Source organism: Micromys minutus (genome assembly GCF_963924665.1).
Source record: "Micromys minutus genome assembly, chromosome: 27".
NCBI classification, from domain to species: Eukaryota; Metazoa; Chordata; class Mammalia; order Rodentia; family Muridae; genus Micromys; species Micromys minutus.
In genome coordinates this window covers 36,872,520-36,899,943 of record NC_137962.1, presented here as the reverse complement: position 1 = coordinate 36,899,943, position 27,424 = coordinate 36,872,520, and the positions used below count along the sequence as shown (strand labels likewise).

Here is a 27,424-nt window from a genome sequence, read left to right as displayed (position 1 = left end):
TTATATGTGTGACACAGAGGTCAGGGCAACTTTGTGGTAGAGTAGGTATTCGCCTTCCAACTGTATGTCGTGGGCTCAGGGATTTGCACTCAGGTAGTAAGGCTCATGCAGCAAGGCCCTTTGCCTGCGACACCATCTCAACAGCCCCAGAGAGCAGACATAGGTTTTAAGAATATTCCTGTTTCTGCCTGAGATGAAAGAGGGATCAGGCATTTCTGCTAAGCATTCCGGTACAAGAACACCTTTGCTTCCTACCTGCGGAGAGTGCGAAGTTTTGTCTGTGGCCTAGACACGTCCACCCTAGGGGCTCAGAAGTTTTGAAATTTGACTTAAAGAGGACAAACCGAGAAGTACCCTCCAGGAGATTTCCGCGTTGTAAGGCAACGCCCCTTCGCGTGCACCCCGGAGAAAACTACAACTCCCATAATCGCCCGGGCTACCCAGCTCCTCCTTAATGGAGGCGGGGCGCGAGCGAGCGCGGAACCGGCTTCCTATTTCCTGCGGCATGGTTGGCCCGCAGCTCAGGTGCGGTAGCCAATGAAGACACTCTCGGAGAGCGGCGAGGGCAATATGGCTTCCTGCTCCTGGTGACGGTTGAGGAAATTGAGTTTGGTATCATGGAGAAATCGCGGGGCGCTGAGGTAAGAGGGAACGGGAGCCCCGAACGCCTCACTCGGCGGAGGCGCCGTTTTAGCGACGTCTTGGTGGTGGAGAGTTACAGGCTTGATAAACAGGTACCGAGCTTAGTCCCGGCCAGAGGCCACAGAGACACCTTTTGGTCTGGTGACGAAGGAAGGAAGGCAACGCCTCCCTAGCCAGGGCCAGGGAAACTGGTCTCTGAATTTTGTCTTGGTTTCATGGTTCTGAGCTTTAGGATTTTGCGGCCTGTCCCTTCCACGCGGGAAGTAAAGGGAGGGAGATCAGAGTTTTTACTCCACACAAGGAGCCTTCACGTGCGGTCTTCCAGTGTATTCACAGCCATCTTCTTTAGGGAGGGCTTAAAATAGCCTTCTGGATTGACAGAGCTGGAAAGCGCAAGAGGTCGTCACCAAGTATGTCAGTTTCCAAAACTGTTATGCTTTTCCCATGGTACAGCAGCCGGTGACCCACCGCACCTTGTAGTTGAGGTCTCTTTCTGCCTCCAAGCGATAATAATTGCTAACCTTTACTGAGCAGTGTTCTGAGTGTTTGACGTTTATCATCCCTTCCCAAAATATTAAATAGTGGTATTGTCCTCATTTGGTGGAAACTAAGGCAATGTAATTGACTTGCTGTAGATCATACAGCTAGAAAGCACTAAAGGTCTTTTTCTTTCTTTTTCTTTCTTTTTTTCTTTTTTTAAATTTATATGAGTACGCTGTAACTGTCATCAGACACACACGAAAAGGACCCCATTACAGATGGTTGTGAGCCACCATGTGGTTGCTGGTAATTGAACTCAGGACCTTGGGAAGAGCAGTCAGTGATCCTGAGTCATCTCTCCAGCCCTGCACTAGAGATCTTATCTGAACTTTGGCCCAAAGCCTCATTCTCTTAACCTTTGTCTTGCTCCTCCTCCCCACCTCCCACTTTTCTAGTACAAGCTGGAAACGTTTTTATGTAGCATCTCATCAATACCTCACATTCTGTGGCCCATCCCCTGTTATAGATGAGAAAATTGACTCCCACAGACCTTAAATGACTTGCCTGAGAATTAGTTGCTGATTTCAGTCAGAGCTAAACTCACGGCTGTGGTAATACTACTCTCTCCGAGAGTCATCTGACTCAAAGCCTCCTTGGGATATAGCCTGGGTCTCAATTTTTTTTTCAGCCTTTTTTTTTTTTTTTTTTTTTTTTTTCTTTCCCTCTAGTTTCCTTTAAGGAAGAAAACAGGTTTATTGAATACACCATGGCAAGGGACAGTGGGCGAGGCAGCAACACAAGGACCACTGCTAACCTTAAGTTTGCTTCTGAGTTGAAATCATGTGGACGTACATATATAGCAGAGGGAAGAATGAGTTTTAAATGCCTTCTAGCCCAGTACAATTTTTTGAGGTACTTAGTACATTTCCACATTATTGTACAGATCTCCGATCTCTGGCATAGTTTTTTTGACCTGATAATGGTATGGAAGCAATATTTTTTTCAATAGACACTGTACTTTGAAATTGGAATTTTGCTCTGTACCCCTAGCTACCAGTATGAGAGGTGTCGGTGCTGGGCAGAGGCTCAAACCAGTCACACCCTTTAGTTAGCCATACATTCATTAGAGGAAACAACCCATTTTCTCTTCTTTCTTAATTCCCTTCTGTTTTTCTTTCTTTCTTTTTTTCTTTCCTGTTTTGTTTTTGTTTTTCAGGGAACTTGTTTTGTAGACCGGGCTGTCCTCATAAATCCACCTACCTCTGCTTTCTGAGTGCTGGAATTAAAGACATCCACCACCACGCCTGCCTTTTTCTCCCTTTCTGTTTTTGTTTGTTTGTTTGTTTTCTAAAGAGGATCTGTAGGCAGATGGTGGTGGCACAAATGGGAGGCAGAGGCAGGCAGATCAGTGCATTCAAGGCTGACGTGGTCTACAGAGCTAGTTCCAGGACAGCCAGGGCTACTGAGAGAAACCCTGTTTTTTTTTAAAAAAAAAAAAAAAAAAAAGAGAGAGAGAGAGAGAGAGAGAAAGAGAGAGGTGGGAGTGTGGGGGTCTACTGTGCAGTCTTAGCTGACTTGGAACTTTCAGTGTAAACCAGGCTGGTTTCAAGCTCAGGGTATTATGTCTGCCACAGAGTGTTAGAATTAATACTGTGCACCATGATACCTAGCCTCCTTGATGTTTTAAATGATTGTTCAGCATGCGTGCATATATATTGTTTTTTCATGGCAGGATTTCTTTGTGTAGCCTTGGTTGTCCTAAAACTAGCTCTGTAGACCAGGCTGGCCTCAAACTCACAGAGATCCACCTGCCTCTGCCTTCCCACTGCTGAGATTAAGGGCGTGTGCCACTACCACCCCCAGCTCAGTTAAGAGCTGTTACTGCTCTTTCAGAGGGCCAATGTTCATATCCCCAACTCATATTGGGTGGATTAGCCAGTTTGTAGCTTCTCTTCCCAAGAAAAGCATATGACATTTTCCTACTAGGAGACAGCATCTTCAAAGCAAATGGAAGAGGAGGAGGAGGATGACTTGGAACTCTTTGGGGGCTATGATAGCTTCCGGAGTTACAACAGCAGCGCGGGCAGCGAGAGCAGCTCCTACTTGGAGGAATCGAGTGAAGCAGAAAATGAAGATCGGGAAGCAGGGGAGCTGCCCACCTCCCCTCTTCATCTGTTCAGCTCTGCGAATAACCGTTCCTTGGATGGAAGTGGTTCTGAGCCAGGTGCTTCCACAGTGGCCTCAAAGACGGAAGAATCGGGGATGTGGGTGGAGCCATCCAGATATCTAAGGGACTTGTCCTTAAGGGTCATTTCCTCTCTGCAGTCTACTTTCAGAGTCTTACTCTACAACATCTCTTGTGTTTACTCGACACTGGTCAAATTCCTAGTCACACACAAATTGTGTGACTAGGTTGGGTAGTCCCTGCTGAGTCTGGATCTGATGACAGTGAGGCTCAGTGGTGTGAGCAGTTTTGAACAAGGGGACAAGTTATAGCTTGTGGGCTGCAGGCTGGCAAGTCAGGGTAGGGGTCGTACAGGATAAAGTGGTCTTCAGGTCAAAAGGCAGGCACAGAGGTGGGCAGAGGGGAGTAGCCATGAACCATCTGGAAGCCAGTTGACTTCAAAGAGGTGGTGCTTGAATGGCTGCTAGATCCTGTGTGAGGGTGTCCAGAGTGTGGGCAGTGTGTCCTTGGAAAGAGGCAGGCTCCAATCGAACAGCCCCTCCCGTCCCTTTACACTGGTGCTCTTGGACCGTGCAGTCAGCTTTCCGTCCACTCATCCTGGCTTCTCCTTTTTTGTGGCCTTTTTCACTTTTTCATTTTCCTTCCTCTATCTTCTTCCTGCCCTTTAGAATCTGAGAGCATAAAGACTAGCGGGAATCATTAGGGAGAGCAGCTGTCATAACCCTGGCTGCAGGTTAGCGACATCTGGGAAGCTGGGAAACCCCTTCAGATGGCTGTGTCACTGCAGCCCAGGGCATGGCAATCTCCAGCCACAGCACTGTTTACCGAAGGCTCCTCAGGTGACCCAGTGTGTGGTCAGACAGTGCAGCTTGCATGCTTGCCCCTGGGAGGACAAAGCTGCAGATACCAAGGGACTTGAGCACCTGTCCTCTTGTCATGATCCTCTGACTCAAACTTGCCGACCACTTGTTCATGTGGATTTACAGTCCTTTAGCCCAACTCTAGACACAGAACCAGGGGCGGTGCATCGATAGAGTGGCACACACTTGGAGTTCCAGCTGCTGGAGACACTGATGTAGAGGATCAGTTGAACCGACAAGTTTGAGGGCAGCACACAGTGAGACTTGCTCTTGGAAGAGAACTGTTTACCCCTCCTTCCTGCCTGTCAGCCTCAGAGCCTAACACTCATATGGTTGAACCCATGGTTTTGTTTGACTTAAAGTAATTATGTCAGGGAGTCACATGCTGCGTTCTCTTTCTAGCTGTCTGTGAGATGTGTGGTATTGTGGGCACAAGAGAAGCTTTCTTCTCAAAGACCAAGAGGTTCTGCAGCGTCTCATGTTCCAGGAGCTACTCCTCCAACTCCAAGAAAGCCAGTATCTTGGCTAGACTTCAGGTGAGAGGAGCCCCTTACACCTGTCTTGGGCCCTGGATGCTGAGCCAGAGCCATCATGTAACTAGAGGCAAACGGCTTAGTCAGCTTGGGGAACTCATTTCTAGAGTTCATCTGAGGTACATGAGATCCTGCCTCAAAAAGTAACCCCCCCATTTATTTATTTATTTAGATTTTATTCATTTTTATGTGTATGAGTATTTTGCTTGAATATGCTTACAGTGTCTGAGAATTCAAAAAGAGGGTGTCAGGTCCCCTGTCAAGTTGGTGGCAGTTCAAAGCCACTATGTCGGTGCTAGGAACTGAGTCTGGATCCTCTGGAAGAGCAGCCACTGCTTTTAATCTGTGAGCCATCTTATCAGACCCCTTATTTTTGAAACAAGGTTTTGCCCTGTGATTCTGACTGACCAGACTGGTCTCAAACTCAGAATGATCTGGCTACCTCTGCTTCCCCATTGCTGGAATTAAAGGTGTGCCCTCCCATGCCCAGCAATTCTTATTTTAAAAGGCCAAAGCTTTTGGTGTCTTTAAGACAGTGGTTCTCAGCCTTCCTAATACTGTGACCCTTTAATGCAGTTCCTCAGCTATGGTGACCCCAACCATACAACTATCTTCATTGCTACTTCATAACTGTAATCTTACTACTGTTGTGAATCATAATGTAAGTATCTGATTCACAGGATATCCAATAGATGACCTCTTTGAAAGGGTCACATTCAGTCCAAAGGGGTCATGACTTGTAGCTTGAGAACTACTTCATTCAGGTCAGAATGCAGCCGTGCCTCCGCTTAGCTGGTGTGTTGCATGGGCTCCTGGCCTTTATCATTGGTGCTTAATGTAAGTGAGCTTTCCCTGAGGACCTGGTGATAGGTCCTCAGAATGTTTTCTCCAGAACATCTACATGTACAAAATGTTGCCTCTGGATTTGGAGCGTTTCTGGCTCTCCTGCAGTCACTCAGCTTTAGCTCTCTGTGGAGCTGGGAGCAGCAAGAGGACAGACTGCAGTGACAGTGTTGGAAGAGGCTCCTGAGGAGGTCGGAGGCCTGAGTACACGGGTCTATAACCTGCAGCTCTCCTGACCCCATCCTTCCGTAACCGTCTCCTGAGTCCTCTCACTCATCATTACTTTTACAGAAGAAACTCAGGCTGGGAGGTTAGATAACTGCACCAGGAGCTCAGCCTTAGGAGCCCCAGTCAGACTCTGTTTCCTTACTTGGCGTGGTGGTTCGTGCCTGGAACTTCACTCAGGAGGCTGAGCACAGTAGCTGCAAATTCCAGGCCACCATATCTCAAAACAATAACAAAGCAAAATAGAAACAGATTCAGGTTCATATCCCACAACCTGCACATTTCTTTTTATGTCCTCCAGGGAAAGCCACCCACCAAGAAAGCCAAAGTTCTGCACAAGGCAGCCTGGTCTGCCAAGATTGGAGCCTTCCTCCACGCCCAGGGAACAGGACAGCTAGCAGATGGGACACCAACAGGACAAGATGGTGAGACAGAATCCTGGATGGGAGACTAGGCTGGGATGGCCTACTGGGAATTGGGATTCAGGTCTACAGTGAAGTGTCTCTACCTGCTGGCTTTTGTGGAAATGACTTTAGGCATTCCTTTCAGTGGCCCTCAAGTGCCTGCTTCCTCCAGCACACAGAAAGCAAGAGTTAGCTGCTTTATTTCTCTCTGCATCTGTCTTCATAGTTTCTCTCTCCCTGGTACAGAGCAAGTCCAGGGTGTGTGGAGCAGGTGGAAAGGGTCCCCCCAGTTTTCCAGGTATAGTCATGGCTGAGCCCCAAAGATGCTGGAATTGCACTGTGGGCAGTCGCTGCTCCTCCTGCCTGTGCTGAGTAGGTGTGGCCAGTGACTGGATTCAGAGGATTGATTTAATCCTAGATCTGAATTTCCCTTTCTGTGGAGCAAAAAGGGAAAGAAGTTTCTGGATGCTTCACAATCCTGATGGCCATTAGTGGCCAGGGACTTGTTTCTAGAGCCCCATGGGGCTTCCAGGTTCATGTTCTAACATGGTTGCCGTAGGTACCCTGCCTCAGCTCTTCATTTGTACTCTGCAGCTCTGGTCTTAGGGTTCGACTGGGGGAAGTTCCTGAAGGATCACAGTTATAAGGCTGCTCCTGTCAGCTGCTTTAAACATGTAAGTGTCCTGGCAACAGGGGAGGGACTGTCAGGGGACAGCACAGCTGGGGCCAACTGCTTCATTGCTTCCTACACACTTCAGTTGAGTTGCTCTAGGTTGGACAGTGTTCTTGAGAACAGTGGCCAGAAATCCGCCTTCGTCTTGTAGGCCTGGAATTAAAGGCACTTAACCTTCCAGTGGTCCAGAGTTCAATTCCTAGCACTCACATGGCAGCTCACAACCTACCTGTATTCCCATGGGTTCCTATACCCTTTTTGGTGGTGTTGACGCAGATGTAGACAAAGCAGCAATGTGTGTGTGCATGTGTGTGTGTGAGATTATATACATACATAATTATATATAATGTATATACATATACCATATATGTCAGGTGTGGTGGCACATACCTTTTTTTAAAATATAATTTATTTATTATATATAAGTACACTGTAGCTGTCTTCAGACATACCAGAAGAGGGCATCATATCTCATTACAGATGGTTGTGAGCCACCATGTGGTTGCTGGGATTTGAACTCAGGACCTTTGGAAAAGCAATCAGTGCTCTTAACCATGGAGCCACCTCTACAGCCCATGTGGCACACACCTTTAATTCCAGCACTCTGAGGCAGAGGCAGGTAGATCTCTATTCTAGGACAGCCTGGGCTACACAGAGAAACCCTGTCTGTGGAGGAAAGGGGGCTTCACATTCTCTAGAGGTGGAGTACTGCAGATGGTGTGACTGCTGTGTGGGTGCTGGCAACTGAACCCTGGTCCTCTGTGAGAGCAGCAAGTAGTGCTCTTAATCACTGAGCCTCTTCTGCCCTGCTTTTGGTTTTGAGGGGTTGGTTTTTGTTGCTTTAATTTTGCTTTTTTTGGTTTTTGGGCTTTTGAAGAGAAGGCTTCTCTGTGTAGCCCTGGGTGTTTTGGAACTCACTAACTCACTCTATAGAAGAGACGGCCTGAGACTCACAGAGGTCTGCCTGCCTCTGCCTCCACCATGCCTGGACTGTTTTGGTTTCAATGTGTCCCAGGCTGGCTTCTTACTCGATATAGAGCTGAGGATAGTCTTGAACCTTTTGTCTCAACCTCCCAAGTATGTGTCAATGCACCCAGCCTTCCACTAGTTAATTCTCAGGGCCCAGATTACCTTTTTGCTGGCACTAGGAATTGCATGCAACTTGACCACCAAGCTGCGTCCTCAGCCCTTGTCTAAGGCCCTTTCTGATGCCAAACACAGTACAGTGAGGACTCCCAGTTCTTCCTGAAGAGTGAAGGGTTGAGGCCCTGTTTGGATGTTTTGGATGAGCTTGAAGTCAAGAACTTAACAGTACCCAGCAACAACCCTCCCCCAGCCCGGTCTTAAGACAGGGTCATACATTAGCTCAGGCTGGCCTAGCACTCACTGTGTAGTCCAAGCTTAGTAAGCCATGCTTCACTTTCCTGGATTGTCCTGCTTGCCCTGTGCTATGACTTCTGTGCCCTTCTCTGAGTTGTTTATTGTAGAGAATTAGATCATATTTAACACAAGGTTCAGTATGCTCTGTGAAGAGCTTGTCCTGTGTGTCTGGGTCACTCCATGCCTCCCCAGGTCTATGTGAACCTGTCCACCTAGGGATATGGATTGTTACTGGTTTAGATCAGGTCTGAGAGAGTAAGATGATACTTTTCCTAAATGAGTATCAAGTTCCCATTGGCAGCAAATCAAGGACTAAGCACTGGGAAGGTGGCCAGAAGACACCCAGTAGGAAGCAACTGGGTAGTGTGGATGTGTTCTGCCAGCTCTGTGTATGGGCCCAGGTTGAATGATGTTAGGGAGGTAATGTCTGTGCTAAGATACTGTTGTACAACTGGCCAAAAAACATATCCAGGTGCACCAAGTTGTCCACACTGAGCTGTCCCTACAATGATGAGAACCAGGTCTGTGTCTCTGGCCCTCTACCCATGGCTCTGTCTGGTAGTACCCTGCCCTTCCATGTTTCTCTTTATTCCTAGTTTTCTGCACTGTGCATGATGTGAAGTGAGGGTGCAGATAGGAGGGCTCAGCCTGGGGGGCTAGCTCCTGTCAGCCCGTCAGTGCTCTTCTCACCACACAGGTACCTCTCTATGACCAGTGGGAAGACGTCATGAAGGGGATGAAGGTGGAAGTCCTCAACAGTGATGCTGTGCTCCCCAGCCGGGTGTACTGGATCGCCACTGTCATCCAGGCAGCTGGTGAGTGTGCCTCTGGCCAGAGCAGGGTCTGGAATTTGCCATGTGTCCTATCTAGTAGGTAGATAGTTTTTCAGGGTGAAATGGGTTTCATAAATCAAAGCATCACCCACTAGCTTTTTTTCCCATTCTTGGGGATTGTCCTCCTTTAGATGAGAGCACAGGACTAAAACCTGAAAGTTAGTTTTGTTTTGTTATGTGTTTTCTATGTGTAGTTGGTTGTTTTGATTTTTTGAGACAGGATTTCTCTGTATAGATGTATCTGTTCTGGAAACCAGGCTGAGGCCTCAAACTCAGATCTGCCTGCCTCTGCCTCCTGAGTGCTGGGATTAAAGGCGTGCTCACCATATCACCTTGCTTTTTTTTTTTTTTTAATAAGGTTTATTCTGGGGATGATGAGGGCATAGAAGAGACCAGCAGCCCAGAATGCTTCCCAAGAATGCAGCATGATACTGTTCTGCTCTGTATGTCAGGGACCCCACTGCCCTGGAAGGAGTTCCTGGAATAGGAAGTGTGAAGTCTGGCTGGTGCTAGAGAAGGAAGAAAGCCTTCCCCATGCCACCTCCTCACAGGTTCCCTTGTCCTTCCTTTCAGGGTACCGGGTGCTGCTCCGATATGAAGGCTTTGAAAATGATGCCAGTCATGACTTCTGGTGCAACCTGGGGACTGTGGATGTGCACCCCATTGGGTGGTGTGCCATCAACAGCAAGATCCTGGTACCTCCACGGAGTAAGTTAATGAGAAAGCGCCTGTGCTGGTTCCTTTAGGACTCTGGGCAGAAGCCTTCACCTACCTAGTCTAGAAGTTTAGATTTGTAGAGTTTATAGAGCCTGTTTGTTGGTCTTGTTTATATCTATATCTTATTTATATATATCCTTACTATATATATTTACTTTGTGTGTATATGTGTGCCTGAGTAAATGTTTGTTCACCATGTGTGTGCAAGAGCCTGAGAAGGTGTTGGATCCTCTAGAACTGGGGTTAAGGATAGTTGCAAATCACCATGTGGGTGCTGAGAACAGAACCCATGTCCTCTGGGAAAGCAGCCAGTGCTTTTAACCATTGAGTCATCTCTCCAGCTCCCAGAGGCTGGTTTTATAAGATGGTGTCATCACTGGCCTGAAGTTGCAGAACTTAATAGTTATGTCTGTGTAGCTGATCTCTGGGTTGAAGGTGTTATCAGTCTGTGTCACCAATTACTGTTGGTGTCTCTGCAGCCATCCATGCCAAGTTTACTGACTGGAAGAGCTACCTCATGAAGCGGTTGGTGGGTTCCAGGACACTTCCTGCAGATTTCCATATCAAGGTCTGGCTGGATTCCCGGCTCACTGCCCTTCTTCCCCCTGCCCCTCCCCTCTTGCTTCCGTACCCAGTTTTTCCATCCTTCATACAATTCATTTCAGGCATTTGTTTGTTTTTGTGGTTCTGGATTTTCATACACTAGCACTGTGGGTAACGCCACTAGTTCCCATCATTATACCTTCTGTGGCCTCTTGGGCAGGCTTCATTCAGCCCAGTGCTGCTTCAGGTGCTGGACACCTGCCTTCCTGCCAAGAATCTTAAGATGGTCCACCATCTTAATCATGTTGCCTTGTTGGCCTTTTGGATTTTAAAATCTCCCAGATTCTTTCCCTTGCTGCTAGCATTTTCAATAGTACCTGAGGTTTCTACTGCTGTGATAAAACACCGTGACTACAAAGCAACCTTGAGAGGAAAGGGTTAATTTTGCTTATAGTTCCACATCATAGCCCATCATCCAAGGAAGTCAGGGCAGGAGCTCAGGGAAGGAAGCTATAGGCCAGAACTGAAGCAGAGGCCATGAAGGATGACTGTGTACTGGCTTGCTCCCTCACATTTTGCTCAGTCTGATTGCTTTCTTACTCTTTTTTATTTGTTTGTTTGTTTCCCCCAAGACAGGGTTTCTCTGTAACCCTGACTGTCCTGGAACTCACTCTGTAGACCAGGCTGGCCTCAGAACTGTAGGTTTCCTTTCCTCTACTCTGAATGCTGGGATTAAAGAGGTGTGCCATCACTTCACGACTTCAGCCTGCTCCTTATAGCATCCAGGAATACCAGCTCAGGTGGCACTGCCCACAGTGGGCTGGACCATCCCACATCAGTCATCAGTCTGCTGGGGCATTTTCCCATTGAGTTTCCCTCTTCTAAATGACTTTAGCTTGGATCCAAGTTGGCATAAAACACACCAGGCAACAGAGTAATCACTCAGAAATGGCATTATGTGTGGTGAGAGACAGCACTATAGGCCAGTCTTGGTGGCACATGCCTTTAACCCCAGCACTTGAGAGGCCAAGGCAAGTGGCAAACGGGTCTTATATTGAGTCTATATTATGAGTCAAGTATCTCAGTTCAATTCCCAGTACCACATCAGGCAGCTCAGGGGACCTACTGCCCTCTTCTGGCCTCCACAGGTGCCCACACATGAGTGTAGATACACATGAATAAACATTCGAACCAGCACTATGGGAATACAAGGAAAAAATGCATATATATATCCTCACCTAGATTCATGTACACAAACAGTGCTAAAAACAGCCCCCATCTGAACTGGGGCTATTCAACCATCTGTATGGACATAGCAGTTCAGCCAAAGAAAGCTACTTTGGCAGAATATGGTGGCACATGCCTTTAATTCCAGGACTTGAAATGTAGAAGCAGATGAATCTCTGTGTGTTTAAGGCCAGTATAGTCTACGTAACAAGTTGTAAGCAAGATGGGACTCTACAGTGAGATACTCTTTCATCAAACAGCAAAACCTTAGAAAAGCTACCTGACTAAGGCATGTGTACATAGTAGCCGCTTAGAAGAGATGATCTACGGCGCGTTGAACATTGTTCCCACCTTGATTCCTACCTTGGTGGACCTCACTGGGCCATCTCCCAGATAGGTACCTGGGCCACCTTGAGGTGTCCTGATGAGACCTTATTAAGGTGTCCTCATTAGGTTGGGAGTGGGATGCAGGGAGTGTGGAACACTTGCTGCTAGGACACGTTCTCAGAGGAGCAGATTTCCAACTGGGTTTCCCAGAGACAGTGGCTTTTGGACTGTACTTGCATGGATGCTGTAGAAGCCAGCTCGAAACAAGGATGGAGTGGAAATTGGGGTCTTCGCAGACAAGGCCTGAATGTGGGCTGCCTAAGCTATTAGAGAACTGACTTCTCCCCTGTTGTGGGTCCATGCACCTCACAGAAGCATTCTTCCTTCTCTAAAATGGAAATTGTTTTTCCTTTGAAATTACTGGGATTTGTGTCATTGGCTATTGTGTCTCCTCTGTTAGCTTTCCCTATACTCCATATCCAGCCTTTGTGTCCTGTATCCCCTTGCACAGTTGGCAGATTTAGTGACTGGGGCAGTCGGCTTCTTCCTCAGCCAGCACTGTTACAGATAGATGATGGCAGGTGGCATGGCCCAGCAGGGGTAACAAGGAGGCCTTCGCTTTGCTCACACTCACAAGAATCTGGGCCTGTTCCACGTGGACCAGTCTGTTGATTGCTGCCTGCTCCATTCTGCTTTACACTCTGGAGGGGCAATGGTAGAACAGGACTACTAGTCCCTGGTTGGGGCAAGAACAAGATGCTGAAAGGCAGTAGAGGATTCCAGATAGGCTCATTGTGAAGCCTTGGGAGGTCACTGTCTCCCAAGACTTGAAGTATTGGGCTTTGACAGGGTGACCACAACTTAGCCATTTCCAGTGGGAAACACCGGGCTGTTGCTTTGCCAGGTGCATCTAAACACAAGGGTGGTAGGGCGGAGTGGGGTGGGCTTGTAGAGATTCCCCAGACACGGTCCTTGTGCTACAGTGGAGGACGTGCACAGCATGTAGGTTGTCTGTTTTGTTTTTGACAGTCTGATGATGTAGGAGAGGGGGTGCCCTTGAAGTTTACATGTTTATTTATAGTGCATGGGTAGAAGTGTCAAGACAACCGTGTGCATCTCAGAAATTGACCTGAGGTCTGCAGGTTTTTACCCACTGAACCATCTAGTAAACTGAACCTGGAACTTGTATTCTTCCTGCCTCTGGCTTTGAAATGCTGACATTACAGATAGAAACCACCAAACCCAATGTACTGTAATATTTTAGGGGTTTTGTTGTTTGAAACAGGATCTCTCTACATAGTACTGTCTGTCCTTGAACTTAGTACATAGCTCAGGCTAGCCTTGTACTCACAGAGGTCTACCTGCATGTACCTCCTGAGCACTGGACAACTAAAGGTGTGCACCACCATGCCCAGCCCACAGTAATGTTTTCTTCCTCACTCTGGTCAAGTGTGTCTGCATTCATCCATTCATTCTCTTATAAAACAGTCTAAATGTGCCTAGCTCTGAGCTGAGGATGGACCTTAAAAGGAATGTGTTAGAGAAGGCCAAGTAGAGTAAGTGGCTTATTATCCCAGGCCTAGACCTGGGTTACTCTCCTAGATGAGCTGCTGTCCCCTGTGTTTGGTGGCAAGAGGTAGTCTGGCCATGAGCTTTGGAAAGGCAAGGTCTCTCTGGTTAGTTCTATTGTTGCTGTGTTGTAACCTCTGAGATTGCTCTCTCCAGCATGTTTAGAAACATCCCTGCTCAGTCTCAGCATCAGCTGGCCCTAGCTGCTTGAGTCAGCTGTGTCTTGGTGCTATAAAGCCCTACAGCCCACCCTAGATACAGACATCTTGGTTGTTGGCTTACACATTACAGACTGCTATTAAAGTATACTAAGTCCTAGGAGTCACGTGTGTAAACTATGTCACATATGTGTATTTAAAAAGACAGTCTTTTCACATAGTCTAGGCTGGGTTTGAACTCCCTGTGATCCCAGGTAGGCTCCTACCTCTTATATGCTAGGATGATAGCTACAGTACCCACTGGACAGAATCTTGCATGTACCACCCACAGAGAGCCAGACGGTAGAGGAGAGTGTTAGGTGCCGAGGGGTCAGTGCAGAGCTTGTGAGAAGCCCAGAACTAAGTCTGCCTATGCTTTCCTAGGTCATTTGAGTTTCCTTGGTCTGAAGTAGATTCTGGGATTTCCATCATCCTGACTATCTGAGATCTGGTGAGACCAGGTACCCTCTGAGAATTAACTGTAGGCCTGCCCACTGTGCTATTCTAAGGGATTGGGGCTCAGGGGCTCTGAGATTTCACCACCCTTCCCTGTCCTCTCTTTTAAAATGTTATTTCATGTGTATAGATGTTTTGGTTGCATGTATGTCTGTGTTGTATGCATGCTGTCCCTTGAAGGCCAGAAGAGGGCGTTGGGTTCCCAGGAACTGGAGTTAGGGAAGGTTGTGAGTGGCCATATCAGCACTGGGAATCAAATCTGGGTCCTCAGGAAGGGAAATATTTTTCACTGCTGAGTTATCTCTATAGCCTCTCCTTTGCCGAGCTTTTGTTTAGTTTGCTTTGGATTCAAGAATGGGGGTTCTCTTTGTAGCCCTGGCAGTCCTGGAGCTCAATCTGTAGACCAGGCTGGCTCTAGTGTCAGACTCGAATCCACCTGCCTCTGCCTCTGCCTCTGCCTCCTTAGTGCTGGATTAAAGGCCTGTACCACCACACTCAGCTTTCACTGACGGCAGGAATGTAAGGGCTGGGTAACTGAAGCAGATTGCCTTCTTGTGTCCTTCCAGATGGTGGAAAGCATGAAGTACCCTTTTCGGCAGGGTATGCGCTTAGAGGTTGTAGACAAGACCCAGGTGTCACGTACCCGCATGGCTGTGGTGGACACAGTAATTGGGGGTCGCCTACGGCTCCTCTATGAGGATGGTGACAGTGACGATGACTTCTGGTGCCATATGTGGAGTCCCCTGATCCACCCAGTGGGTTGGTCACGGCGTGTTGGCCACGGCATCAAGATGTCAGGTCAGTAGAACCCCTGGCTTGTGTGACTACAGGTTCAGCCTCCCTGTGAAGAAGAGTAGGACCTTTGCTGTACCTCATAGTAGTGCAGTGAAGTGCAAGTGGCACTGTTGAGGATCAGAGAGGCCAGTGACGGGTCACTCAGTTCAGTCTGCACAGCATAATCCAGGTGTAACTCAGATGGTATTGGCACAGTGCCAGGACAGAGAGCCTGGCTCCCCTGGGCTGAATAGCCCACACCACTGCTCCAGGGTCTTGTTTTCCCATTTAGGGAAAACAAGTTGGGCACAGCTGAGAACAGAGGTAGCCTTCTTGACCACATACTTCTGGGAGAAGCGTGTGATAACCAGTGGCTGCCTCCAACTCCCTTTTCTTTCCTCTTCTCTGTCATCTTCCCTAGAGAAAAGATGTGACATGTCTCATCACCCTACCTTCCGGAAAATCTACTGTGATGCTGTTCCTTACCTCTTCAAGAAGGTGAGGTACAGCCTGTGCCCACTTTCCCTCTTGGCCATAATCCTTCATTGACTTCTCTCTGGGACTGTCTGTCTCTTGTCTCTTTTGTAAACATGCTGAGAACCTTTAGGAAGGTAGATTGAGGCAGGATACCACTGTAGCCCAGTTTGGCTTGTGCTCTGCCCTCATTGCCTTCCCAGGCCCACAGTATCTGAAGGATTATCCTCTGCCTTCTCCTGAATCCCCAATTGCTTCATTCCTTCAAGGTCCGAGCTGTCTACACAGAAGGTGGCTGGTTCGAGGAAGGAATGAAACTAGAGGCCATTGACCCTCTGAATCTGGGCAATATCTGTGTAGCAACCATCTGCAAGGTAAGCCTCGGCTACTCTTCCCACCTCGAGAATGGTGCCTGAGGGTTGAATGGCACAGAGCTTTACTTCCACCACAAGGTTCTTGGGGCTCTGACACTGGCTGCTCATATTGCCCTTAACCTCTGTATAGTAGAGGGAGATTATTCCTGGTTTTTACTCTGCACCTTCATGTTAGGGTTCAGACTAAATATCTAAGCCTTGTCCTGTGTCAGTTATAGGCATAATACTGACCCCTCATGTAGGCCTTTCTGCCACTAGCCTCTCCTTTGCTTGCCCAAAGCCTCAGCCCAGCTTCTCACTCCTACCTGCCATCATTGCTGCAGCCTAATGACACTGAATTGTCCACCTAGCCTGCTCTGTGTCCAGCCACATGCTGTCTACATACTCAGAGCCTAGTGGCAGGAAAGCAGGGGCAGTCCTGGCTGGCATGGGTTGGCCATCTAGTGGAGAAGGGTACACTACCCCTCCAGTACCCATTCCCTGAGTACAGGGTGCTCTGCCAAACACCAGAAACTGGGATATTTTGGTATAAGGCAGAATTCAGCCATCCATTTGGATCTATGTCTCATGTCTAATCATAGCCCCCTTACTTGGAGGGTTTGCAGTTAATGACACATGCCATCCATTTCTCTCTCCCCTCCCCTAGGGCTTCTTTGGTTTTGTTTTTAATTGCATTCATTTATTATGTGCATGTGCATGGAAGTCAGGACAATTTTGTGGCAGTTGGTGTGTCCTTCCACTGTATGGGTTCTAGGGATCAAACATAGGTCATGCTGGACAGTTCCTACCCTTTGAGCCATCTTGCTGGTTTCTCCTAGGTGCTCTTGGATGGTTACCTGATGATCTCTGTGGATGGGGGGCCCTCCACAGATGGCTCAGATTGGTTCTGCTACCATGCTTCCTCCCATGCCATCTTCCCAGCCACCTTCTGCCAAAAGAATGACATTGAGCTCACACCCCCAAAAGGTAAAGCCTTGCAGGGTGAGGCCGTAGCCCAGATCCCTGATGTGTGGCACCTTGGCATGAGACAGAAGCTGCGCCTCTCTAGCCACCACTACTTTTACACTGCCCGGGCTGACCCAGCTGATGTATTTAGCTGGTGAACAGGACTCCTGTGAGTTAGGGCCATCCAGGAGCTGTGCAGCAGGACTGTCCTAGAAGAGGTGTCACACTGGAGAGAAGGGTAGCTGTAGGCTACACTGGGACTCAGCTGCAGGGTCCCCGAAGGGTGCTGCTCTGCCCTTAATCCCCCAGGTCTTACTTTGTGACTCTTCCTCCCTCACTCTTCATCACACTCTCCCCTCCAGGGTCTGAGGCACAGCCTTTTGACTGGGAGACCTACTTAGAGAAGACCAAGTCAAAAGCAGCGCCAGCAAGACTCTTTAACATGGTGAGGAGACTCCAGACTCCAGTGCTGGGGCCGGGGGGTCTGTGGTAGCTGGGGGCAAGTTTAACCCCTTCTTTAAGTCTTTACTGCTAGGATCGGTAAAACAGCTTCTAGAAAACTCTGTGATGTGGATACTTACCGGGCCACAGTGTGAACTGGTCCCTTCTCCTTAGAGGGGTTGGCACCTAAGAGTTGAAAGGGTTGCTTTCTGACAGAACCTCTTCCAGTGGCCCTTCTCCCTATGCTCAGTCCTGCCAGCAGCTCCTTGTCTACCTGGATAAGCTTGCTAAGGCCTAGCACTGGCCAGCTGGGCAACTGCTTTCTTATTCTAACCAGGACTGCCCCAACCATGGCTTCAAGGTGGGCATGAAGCTGGAGGCTGTGGACTTGATGGAGCCCCGGCTCATCTGTGTGGCCACCGTGAAGCGGGTGGTGCATCGACTCCTTAGCATCCACTTCGATGGCTGGGACAACGAGTATGACCAGTGGGTGGACTGCGAATCCCCGGACATCTACCCTGTTGGCTGGTGTGAACTCACTGGCTATCAGCTCCAGCCACCTGTGTCCGCAGGTGGGATGGGGTTGCCCAGCTCAGAGAGCTCTTGAATATTCTTTACCTGACATTTTCCTTCCTGCCAACTGCTCCTCCACATGCCCAGCATCCTCTGGCATGAGCCTAAGGAAACTCCAGGTTGCACTGAGCAGAGTTGTGTGCCCTGCCTCTGCTCCCGACCCTTCAGAGCACCTTCCTTCATCTTGCCCACTCTGTCTTATGCCTGGGCCCTTGTGCACCCCGACCCCTGGAGCAGCCCTGGTGACAAGGGAGAGGATGGGATAGCTGCTCTCCTGCCCCTCTCCCATCCTGTTCTCAGTGTTTGTTGTCCCTCATATGACCTTCCAGAACTCTCTTCTCATCTCTTGTTTTTTCAAACATTAGAACCAAACACACCTCAGAAAGGCAAAGACTCCACAAAAAAGAAGAAGAAACAGTTTGGGAAAAAAAGTAAGTAAAACATGGAGCATGACTTCTGGGCACTGCACATTCATTACCCCACGCTCCCTTCCTGTTTCCCGGAACTTGCCCCATGGACCCTGTGCCTTAGGAGACCCAGAACACAAATAGGAATATGGTGTGTGCTGAGGAAGCAGCTGATAATGTTTGAGGAACAGAGAGAAGGGAGTCACATCCTTTCCCTGCTGCTGCTTGTCTGAAACAACTTGTAGATGCTGGTTCTGAGGAAAAGGCAGAGAGAAAGGAACCCTCCTCCTACACTGCCCCCTGGAATATCTGGTTATGGGGTTAAAAGAGGACAGGACAGAAGGGCAGGTGACAAGGTCATTCTCAACTATTTAGTGTGAAAAGTAGTGGCACAGCATGGGCATCAGGCAGGGAAGAGGATGTTCTACAGTGAGACCGCCACTGCGAGGTGCCCCTGCGTACGAGTGGTGTTTGGATTGAGAGTGCTATTCAAAGTGGGGACCTGAACATTCCAAGTCCCCTTTAAGAAATCAGACATTACCAGGCAGTGATGCACACACCACACCTTTAGTCACAGCACTCGGGATCAGAGGCAGGTGCGTCACTGCAAGTTTGATGCCAGCCTTGTCTACCAAGCAAGTTCCAGGACAGCCAGGGCTACACAGAGAGACCCTGTCTTGGAAGGAAAGAAGGGAAGGCAGGCAGGCAAACTAGCTAGCATCCATAGCTGCTTGACCTTAGGCACCTGGCCGTAAGGGGTGTTGAAAATTGAAGTCCAGGTCCATTGTACTTGGTTCTGCATTGCCTGCTAAGATTAATGCTAGGTTTGTTTTATTTTTTAATTCATAGGGAAAAGAATCCCATCAGCCAAGACTCGGCCCCTCAGACAGGGCTCCAAGAAACCCTTACTGGAGGACAACCCTGAGGCTTTGGAGGTCTCGGAACCAGTTCCTGATGACAGTAAGAGCCAGTGGGTTGGGCTGAGTCAGGGGCAGGCTGCTCCATTCTCACATGTGGTCTCTTTGCTTCTTTACCTGGACACAAAAGAATAGAGTCAAGTTTGAAGGGAATTTTTCAGGCACCAGTTTTCAAACCATTGGACTAGAAAAATCTAAATCCATCCAGCTCTGAACTGAGAAGTCTCTCTCTCCAGCCATGTGTCCTGGCTTTTCCTCTCCTAAATACCCCATGCTCACTAAAGTGAGTAGCAGGGTATCTGGTGCCAGGTTTCTGGCATGATCTTGCTGGCCAGGAGTCTTTGCGCTTGTTGCAGAGTATTTGGGGGATTGTGTGCCACAGAATGTGTAGCATCAGTGAACATTTCAGGGGTTGGTTCTCTCCCACCATGCGGCTGTCAGCTAGGCTGCGAGTGCCATTTTCTCACCCACTGTGCCTGCAGCCTCAGGCCTTCTCTGTTGCTGCTCCTGGGAGGGGGAAGTCAAAAGTGGTCATTCAGGCTCCTAGATTCCTCCAAAGCTCTCTCTCTGAAGGAAGCTAACTTCCTTAGCAGCTTCTCATCCCACCTCAGGCCATCACACCTTCACACACTCACTCTCAGTTCTCTGCCTGCCTCCCTCTACAGTTATTGCTGTGTGTGTGAAGGAGGAGCACCAGGACATGCCCTCGCCTGACAGGTCACCCAGTCCACAGCTGCCTCTCCTCATTGAGAGCATCAAGCAGGAGAGGGACAACTGAGACTTCGTTGGCATCAGCCTGGATCCTAACAAGCCAAGCCTGGTCATGAGCAGAGAGGAGGCCTGGCTTTACTGCTATGCAGTGAATGGACAGCCTGGTCTTCGGGGCCCACCTCTGCCTCTGGCCAGGCTTATTGACTGGTCAGCTTGAGTTCTAAGTTTGCATACTCATTGCACCCTCAGCACACTGGAAAACTAGACTGATCCCCACCCAGACAAGTGGTAGAAATAAGGCTGTGGAGCAGCTGTGGGTAGGCAGCCCATGTTGTCGCTGGGTGTGAATGTAGCCACCTCTGCCCAAAATAAATTGAGCATTTTGTGCCTCCTGGGGGCACCAAGCCTGATGTCCCAGGGGCCCCACTGTGGCAAGTAATTGGCCAAGGTAGTGAGTTTGAGTGATTAGGGTTTGGGCCTTGACCTCAGGGATGGCAAGAACACTGACTTTTTTTTCTTAGAGGGAACAGTTGGGAAGATGTGCAGGAACCCGTGCCCCTAAGGGAGACTTGGGCCAAGCTACTTGCTGTCAGGTACAGGATCAGACAGTATGGCCCTTGATCAGGGGGTGCTGAGACCATCCTTCTCTAGAGCCGAGCTTGAGTTGGACCTACTGTTTCCACTCCCCTGCCTGGGTCAGCTGGGCCACGCTCAGCTCACTGTTTTAGCAGTGTTTGGCTTTTGATTTTCCCACTTGGACACTTTGTTTGTTTGTTTGTTTTGTTTTTGAGACAGGGTCTGTTAGTACTTGCTGTTCTGGAGCTCATGCAGACTCATCTGATAGGGATTCCCCCTGCCTCTGGCTCCTGAGTGTTGGGTTTAAAGCTGTACACCCATCCCCAGCTAGACACTTGGGAACTGGTGGTCTAGCCCCAGCTAGACACTTGGGAACTGGTGGTCTAGCCCCAGCTAGACACTTTAGAACTGGTAGATTAGCCCCAGCTAGACACTTGGGAACTGGTGGTCTAGCCTCAGCTAGACACTTTAGAACTGGTGGTCTAGCCCCAGCTAGACACTTGGGAACTGGTGGTCTAGCCCCAGCTAGACACTTTAGAACTGGTAGTCTAGCCCCAGCTAGACAATTGGGAACTGGTGGTCTAGCCTCAGCTAGACACTTTAGAACTGGTGGTCTAGCCTCAGCTAGACACTTTAGAACTGGTGGTCTAGCCCTTTAGTATCATCCTGAACACAGTGGGGCTCCTGCAGTGCCCTCTGTGTTTCACTGGGTTTGGGACAGAAGCAGTGAGGCCAGTGGCCCCTGTTGTGTAGCAGCTGTGGCTGTGCTGCGTGGCCATCTCTAGGCCTGTGCTGGTCAAGTCTGTGCTGACAGACTTTGCTCAGGACCAGGCTTGCTTCATCCCCTGAGGGGAGATGTGAGTGGCCAGTCATCGCAGACTGGGCGGGCTCTGAGCTAAAGATAGCCCACCCTCTGCAGAATCTAGGCCATGAAAGAGGCCTTTGTCAGCCTGATTTTCTCAAGGGAAGAAGATGAAAGTCCACACACAGCAAAAGGCAGGTTCAATTCCCAGCACCCACTCACAGCCGCCTTTATCTTGAGCTCCAGGGGAGCCTATGTCTCTGGTTTCTGTGGATACAAATGTGCACATCCTTAAACATAATTAAAAATAAAAACTTTGAAGAAAAGAAAACAATGAAATACCAGATGATTCAACCTCGGCCCCTACCAGGGGATACTGGAAGGAAGGTGGCCCGTGCCTTTGGTTGTCTTAAGTATGGGATCCTCTGACAGAGGGTACAGCTGGATGTTTGCTCTTCATTCCAGGCCTGGCCTCCCCAGAGTCCCTGTCCATTCACAAATGAGCATAGGGAGGCTACTGGGCTCGGTAAAACTTCAGAGCTGGGATGGCTAGGGCTTAGGCTGCTTGACTCCAGATTCTTGTTAGAACAACAAAAACAGGCTTTCATATAGCCTGCGCCAACCTCAGCTTCTGACCTCCCACTTTCTGAATGCTGGGGTTACAGATGTGTGGTACTACACCTCTGTGAGACAAGTTCTTGGCTAAAGTCAGACTTGCACAGTATATTCTGACATATGACTTCAGTGTTAGGTGTTAAGACACAAAGGGTAAAACAAAGACTTCCCTCTGTCTCCATAACAACTGTAGCTGTATTGGTGGTTCTTGGAGCTCACCTGTCCCTAGTTCCAACCCTGGCACAAAGTTGGAGTGGTGTTAGTGAAATTAAGAATGCATGTAACTGATGTTGGTGATGTTAATGGACCAGGTTTGTGGTCTCACTAGGTAGCCTAGGCCTTGAACTCAACCTTGCCTCAGTTACAAAAGTTGTGGGAGAAGGTCTCATAGTGTGAGTTTGTGGGTTCTAAGAATCAAGCCTGAAAATGTGGATTTTTATTTATTTATTTTTGCCTCAGTGTGCCCTTAGATGGGAACTAAAAGGATTGGAGTTTTAGCACTTGAGTTGCTGGCTAGCATCATTCTAAAATACCTTCCACACACCCCACTTCCTCCACTGGAGGCTTGCGGTGACCATTAGACCAAATCTCAACACTTCAGGAGCCTACTCTTTGCTTCTCAAACTCCTGCAGACCCAGTCTCAATGAACCTTCCACCTCTCCTGTAGAAGAGGAAGCTGGGTTTTTTTTTTGTTGTTGTTGTTTTGTTTTGTTTTGTTTTTTTGGTAGAAGTCAAAGCTGTTAAGTGCCTTTGGCCTGAGGTTACAAGCATTTGTGAGCTGCTTTTCATGGGTGATGGGAATCAAACTTGGGTTCTCTTCAAGAGCAGTATATGCACTTAGAAGCCCCAGCCCCGGGTGTCTGCTGTGAGCCCAGGCTGGCTCACACGTGAGCTGGGAATCTCCCTTCCTGTCTCGGCCTCATTTCCCTGTAGAAGTGCTGGGTTTATAGATGGTCCTGCTGTGTTACTGGTTTTATGGGAATTCAGACCTTCATGCTCCTGTAGCACGTGTGAGGTATTCCTTCACCACTCTAAACCTGCCTCCACAAGGAACAGTTTGTGGCTTAAATTGTGTTTCTTCAGAAGATAATTGATTCCCAGTAACTCAGAGTCTGACCTCTTGGAATTAGGGTCTTCTATGAAGCTGAAGTGATACATTAAAAGGTTGAGCTGCCAACCTTGTGAAAAGGGGAGGCATGTACAGACTGATAAACAGCAGGAGGCCACTATGAAGAAATGGCGGGTACCACACTGAAAGGGGCAGGTTAGAAATGTCACAGGCCATCATTGGCCAGAAGCAGAAAGATGGGATCCTTTTATTCCAGGCTCCAGTAGAAAATCAACATTTTGATTTCCAACCTCAAACCTCCAAGACAATTGGGCACATTGCTGTTGTACTCAGTTTGTGGTCCAGGCTCATAGCAACTTTAGGGAACTAATATAAACACCCTTTGATTGCCTCAAGTCTAAAAACAGAGTTGATGGAGAGGTACAGCCTTCTCCCCGCCTTCCCAGCACCTTTCTCTTTGCTCATTTCCTCTAAGACATGATCTCTTCCCTTTGGATTCCACACTTGGTCTTAAATGTCTGCCTCATCGGAGCTCAGCCTGCTCAGCCTTCAGAGATACATCAAGGCACATTGCTACAAGTGAGTTGAAGCTGGGTCGGGACCTGAAATATCACATCAAGTGACATCTCAACCTGTGACTGACAGGTGGTTGGGAGACAGAGCCAATACACCTGAACTTCCACTCCCCTCCCTGAGAAGAGCCAGGTCTATGAGGTCAGGATGGAAAAGGTGGGGTACACACAGATCCAGCAAAAACAGAAATAGGATGAATAAGTTGTGGTATCCACAAAGGCATAAAGTTAGAACATTGCTGCATCATGCAAGGTGACCATGGGTCCTTGCCCAGCTCTGGAATCACAAGTCAGGGCTGAGGAACGTCGGGGCTCAGTTTCCCAGCAACCTTGGGACCCAGACCTCCTGCCCAAGGGCTGACCTTGTCTGTTCCTCAGTGTCTGTGGATGGGTGCTCTCCTAGTGCTGCCCCTGGAGGTTGGTGTCCTCTTGGCCTTCCTGGCAGTCCAGCCTGGGCAGGCTTCAAAGATAGTAGCTGCAACCTTCACCTTCTGGCCACGGACACTGGGAGGGGTGGCACAGGTGGCACCCACCCGCAGGTTCAGCCCAGTGAGCCACCTGAGGAGGAGAGAGATGGGGAGCCCACTGTGGATGAAAATGGGTGGGAGAGTTCCTGAGGAGTATGAGGAGGGCTTAAGAACTTTGAGGCAGTGTAGAAGAGGAACAGTCTCTCCTGCGTTCTCACAGGGTGGCTCACCTCTAAGTCACTTTAAGCTTCAGACCCCTTCTCCCTTCTGCATAAGAAGGAGGTGAAGATGGTGGCAGTGCTCATCATGTACCAGGCACTGTGTCAGCTCACGTCTGCTAACATTGATTCCCACATGACAACCACGGAGACTGTGGGACTCATCTGGTAAAACTGCAGAGCCTAGGCTTGCTAGAGCCTAGGCTTGCTTGACCAGATTCCTGTTCTATTAGAACAAGAAAAGCAGGGACTCATGTAGCTCAGGTCAACCTCAACCTCTGATCTAGACACACCAGAAGAGGGCATCAGATCCCATCGCAGATGGTTGTGAGCCACCATGAGGTTGCTGGGAATTGAACTCAGGACCTCTGGAAGAGCGGTCAGTGTTCTTAACCACTGAGCCATCTCTCCAGCCCACTTCTTATCTTCTAATCTTTACCTACTGAGTGCTGTGTTACAGATGTGTGCCACCGCACCTGTATTTATGAAGCTCTAGAAACTGAACCCAGAGCTCCGTGCATACTAGGCACTCTACAGCCTTTGCTTTCGTGTTTTGAGGCGGGGTTCCATATCGTCCAGGCTGACTTCATACTCCTGAGTACTACCTCTACCTCCCAAGTCCTGGGATTACAGGCATGGTGGCCACGCCCAGCTTCTCATTGCATTTTTATGTAACTGCCAAATGTGCTTGTGTGTGTCTCAGGGTCCCAGCACCCCAAGCATGGACAACATCATCCTGACTTATGAAGGAACTGAACCTTAGTTTTGTAGTACCTGTGCCAGGCATGTCTATGGACATTATCTTGATTAATAATGGATGTAGGAGGGGCTGGAGAGATGGCTCAGTGGTTAAGAGCACTGACTGCTCTTCCAGAGGTCCTGAGTTCAATTCCCAGCAACCTCATGGTGGCTCACAACCATCTGCAATGGGATCTGATGCCCTCTTCTGGAGTGTCTCACAATGGTCCTGGGTTGTATAGGAAAGCAAGCTGGGCACACCTGTAAGAAGTGTTCCTCTCTCATCTTTGCCTCCCGGCAGTTCCTGAACCCCTATCTCTCTCTCCCTCTCTCTCTCCTCCCCCCACCCCCCGTTGGTGGTGCACAACCACAGGGAGATAGCTGGATTTGACCAGTGGTGGGGGCATACCTGTGTAGCGGGAGCAGCTGGCAGTCACAGTGGAAGGGATTGCCGCTGAGCTCAATGAGTTCCAGCCCGCTGAGCCACATCGGGGCAGGCAGGGACTGAAGTTGGTTCTTCTGCAGGTACAAGCTCCGGAGCCCCTTTCCCAGGCCTGAGAAGGCCCTGGAAGAAATCTGCAAGGAAGTGTCAAGTCCTGTTGTGAGTGCCTGCCAGGTGGGCTGTGTAAGGTCTGCAGGGAGCTCCATCCTCCTTCCAGTAGAGAGATGGAAGGCCCAAGGTGCTCTACGTTGGAGGGGCGTTAGTACTGAGGTTAGAACCCAGGTTGATCTTATTCCAAGTCGCACAATTCCCAGGATCTTTCGGTTAGGCCTGAACCCCACCCTTATAGCGGCCAAGACTCTTAGGGACTCTCACCAGCAGTCAACTGCTCAGACTCAAGTTCTTCCATGCCTCTAGCTGCACCTGAACCCCTTAAGGGCCGAGGGGAATGCTCGGTTTATCTTAGTGGTCTCATGCCTGCCTAGAATGCTTGCTGGGGGAACGCACTCCAATAGACTTGTGCTTCCTGCCTGGACATCAGCCAGCACCCACCTGCTCCAGGTCACTGCTATTCAGGAAGAGCTGCTGCAGCGACCGCCCCACAGGCTGAAAGGCCCCATCTTGTAGAGCCCTCAGTGGGTTCCCCGAGAGCTGCAACTCCTTGAGTGCAGGCAGCCCCTCCAAGGCTCCAGTAGGCACCTCTCGCAGCTGGTTCCTGTCAAGGTGCAGCTTCTCCAGCTCCCGAGCTGGACCTAGCGCCCCAGGTGAAACCTGAGTGATGTGATTTCCACTCAGGTAAAGGCAGCGCAAAGCCCGCGCTCCTGCCAGATCCCCAGGTGCCAGGCGGTCCACCGCGTTGTCCTGAAGGTGTAGAGAGAAGAGGCTAGGAAGGGCACGCAGAGCGGCCCCCGGGATCCTCAGGAAGCGGTTGTGCTCCAGATACAGGTAGCCCAGGTTCGGGGCCCCCTCGAGGGCTTCAGCGCTCAGGCCCGAGAGCTGGTTGTCGGAGAGGTAGAGATAGACCAGGCGGTCCAGGCCAACCAAGGCGCCCGGCTCCAGCTCCGCGATGCCGCAGTGCTGCAAGTGCAGCGACACCAGGTGGCGCAGGCCCGGGAAGGCCGCGCGGGGCACGGAGGGGAAGTGGTTGCGCCTCAGGTCCAGGAGCTGGGTGTCGTTGGGGAAGCCGCGGGGCACGGCCTGCAGGCCGCGGCCGTCGCAGGCGCTGTGCCGGGTCTCCCCGACGCACACGCAGGCGGGAGGGCAGGGCGTGGCCCACGCGGCCTCTTCGTGCGGGGAGCGAGGAGGGGCGCGGGGACCGGCCGGCCGGTCCTCGTCCTCGTCTTCCGCCGCGTCTCCGGGGCAGCGCAGGTCCGAAGGCCGCAGCGTATCCAAGGCCTCGCCTCGCAGACGCCGCGGTCCCCGGCACGCGCCGTCCGAGCGCACTCGAGCGCGTACCAGCCACTCGAGCAGGGGCCGGGCGTGGCAGGCGCACCACAGCGGGTTGCCCTGCAGCCGCAGCCGGCGCAGCTGGCCCGGGACCTGCAGCGGGGGCAGGGTGGTCAGCTGGTTCCCGCGGAGGTCGAGGGTGTGCAGGCGGGGGCAGTGGGCGAAGGCGCGGGGGCCCAGGGCCTGCAGGGACCCGTGGTCCAGGGCGAGCTCCCGCAGGCCGGGCAAAGCCAGGCCATCCTCCTCTCCCGTGTAGGTGAGCGGGTTGTGGCCCAGCTCCAGACGCGCCAGGCTGCGGGCCTGGGACAGGGCGGCCCCGGGCAGGGCCTGCAGCTCATTGTGGTGCAGGCTGAGGCGGCGCAGCGCGGGCAGGCCGGCCAGAGCCTCGGGGGCCAGGACACTGAGCGAGTTGTGAGACAGTTGCAGCCAGCGAGTGCGCATCAGCCCCTGGAAGGCCATGGCGGGCAGGTAGACCAAGGCGTTGTGGGCCAAATTGAGAGTGGCCAAGGAGCCCAGGGCGCCGAAGGTCCCCGGCCGCAGCTCCTCCAACATGTTCCTCTCCAGCTCCAAGCGCCTCAGTGAACCCAGCCCGTCCAGTGCCTCCTGGGGCAGCGTGCTCAGGCGGTTGGAAGCCAGGTTGAGGAGGAGCAGGCGGCCCAGGCCACGAAAGGCGCCCTCGGCCACCAGCTCCACCTGACAGTGCTGCAGGTCCAGATGCGTGAGGTAAGGCAGGTCCTGGAAGGCAGCTGGAGGGATGACCTTCAGCAT

At 50.3% G+C, this 27,424-nt stretch overlaps 2 protein-coding genes across 3 annotated transcripts; one reads left to right on the top strand and one right to left on the bottom strand.

Annotated features, from left to right (window-relative positions):
- Positions 1-511: 511 nt before the first annotated feature.
- Positions 512-21,367, top strand: L3MBTL2 (L3MBTL histone methyl-lysine binding protein 2). 2 transcript variants are annotated; one of them, XM_080938817.1, is made up of 17 exons: positions 512-641; positions 3,109-3,346; positions 4,570-4,703; positions 6,070-6,193; positions 6,767-6,846; positions 8,923-9,040; positions 9,632-9,766; positions 10,255-10,343; positions 14,661-14,892; positions 15,290-15,366; positions 15,612-15,716; positions 16,535-16,682; positions 17,024-17,106; positions 17,440-17,674; positions 18,041-18,106; positions 18,932-19,042; positions 19,665-21,367. In XM_080938817.1, exons 1-17 carry the CDS (start codon positions 618-620, stop codon positions 19,775-19,777), a joined length of 2,112 nt encoding a protein of 703 aa, XP_080794943.1. In that variant the 5' UTR covers positions 512-617; the 3' UTR covers positions 19,778-21,367. The 2 variants fall into 2 exon arrangements, with proteins under 2 accessions (XP_080794943.1, XP_080794944.1); XM_080938818.1 differs by lacking the exons at positions 14,661-14,892; positions 15,290-15,366.
- CHADL (chondroadherin like) lies at positions 18,978-27,424 on the bottom strand (the record flags this gene model as incomplete). Its single annotated transcript, XM_080938819.1, has 4 exons — positions 18,978-19,116; positions 23,708-23,903; positions 25,178-25,344; positions 25,763-27,424. The coding sequence occupies 3 exons, from the start codon at positions 27,422-27,424 to the stop codon at positions 23,720-23,722; spliced, it is 2,013 nt and encodes a 670-aa protein (XP_080794945.1). The 3' UTR covers positions 18,978-19,116; positions 23,708-23,719.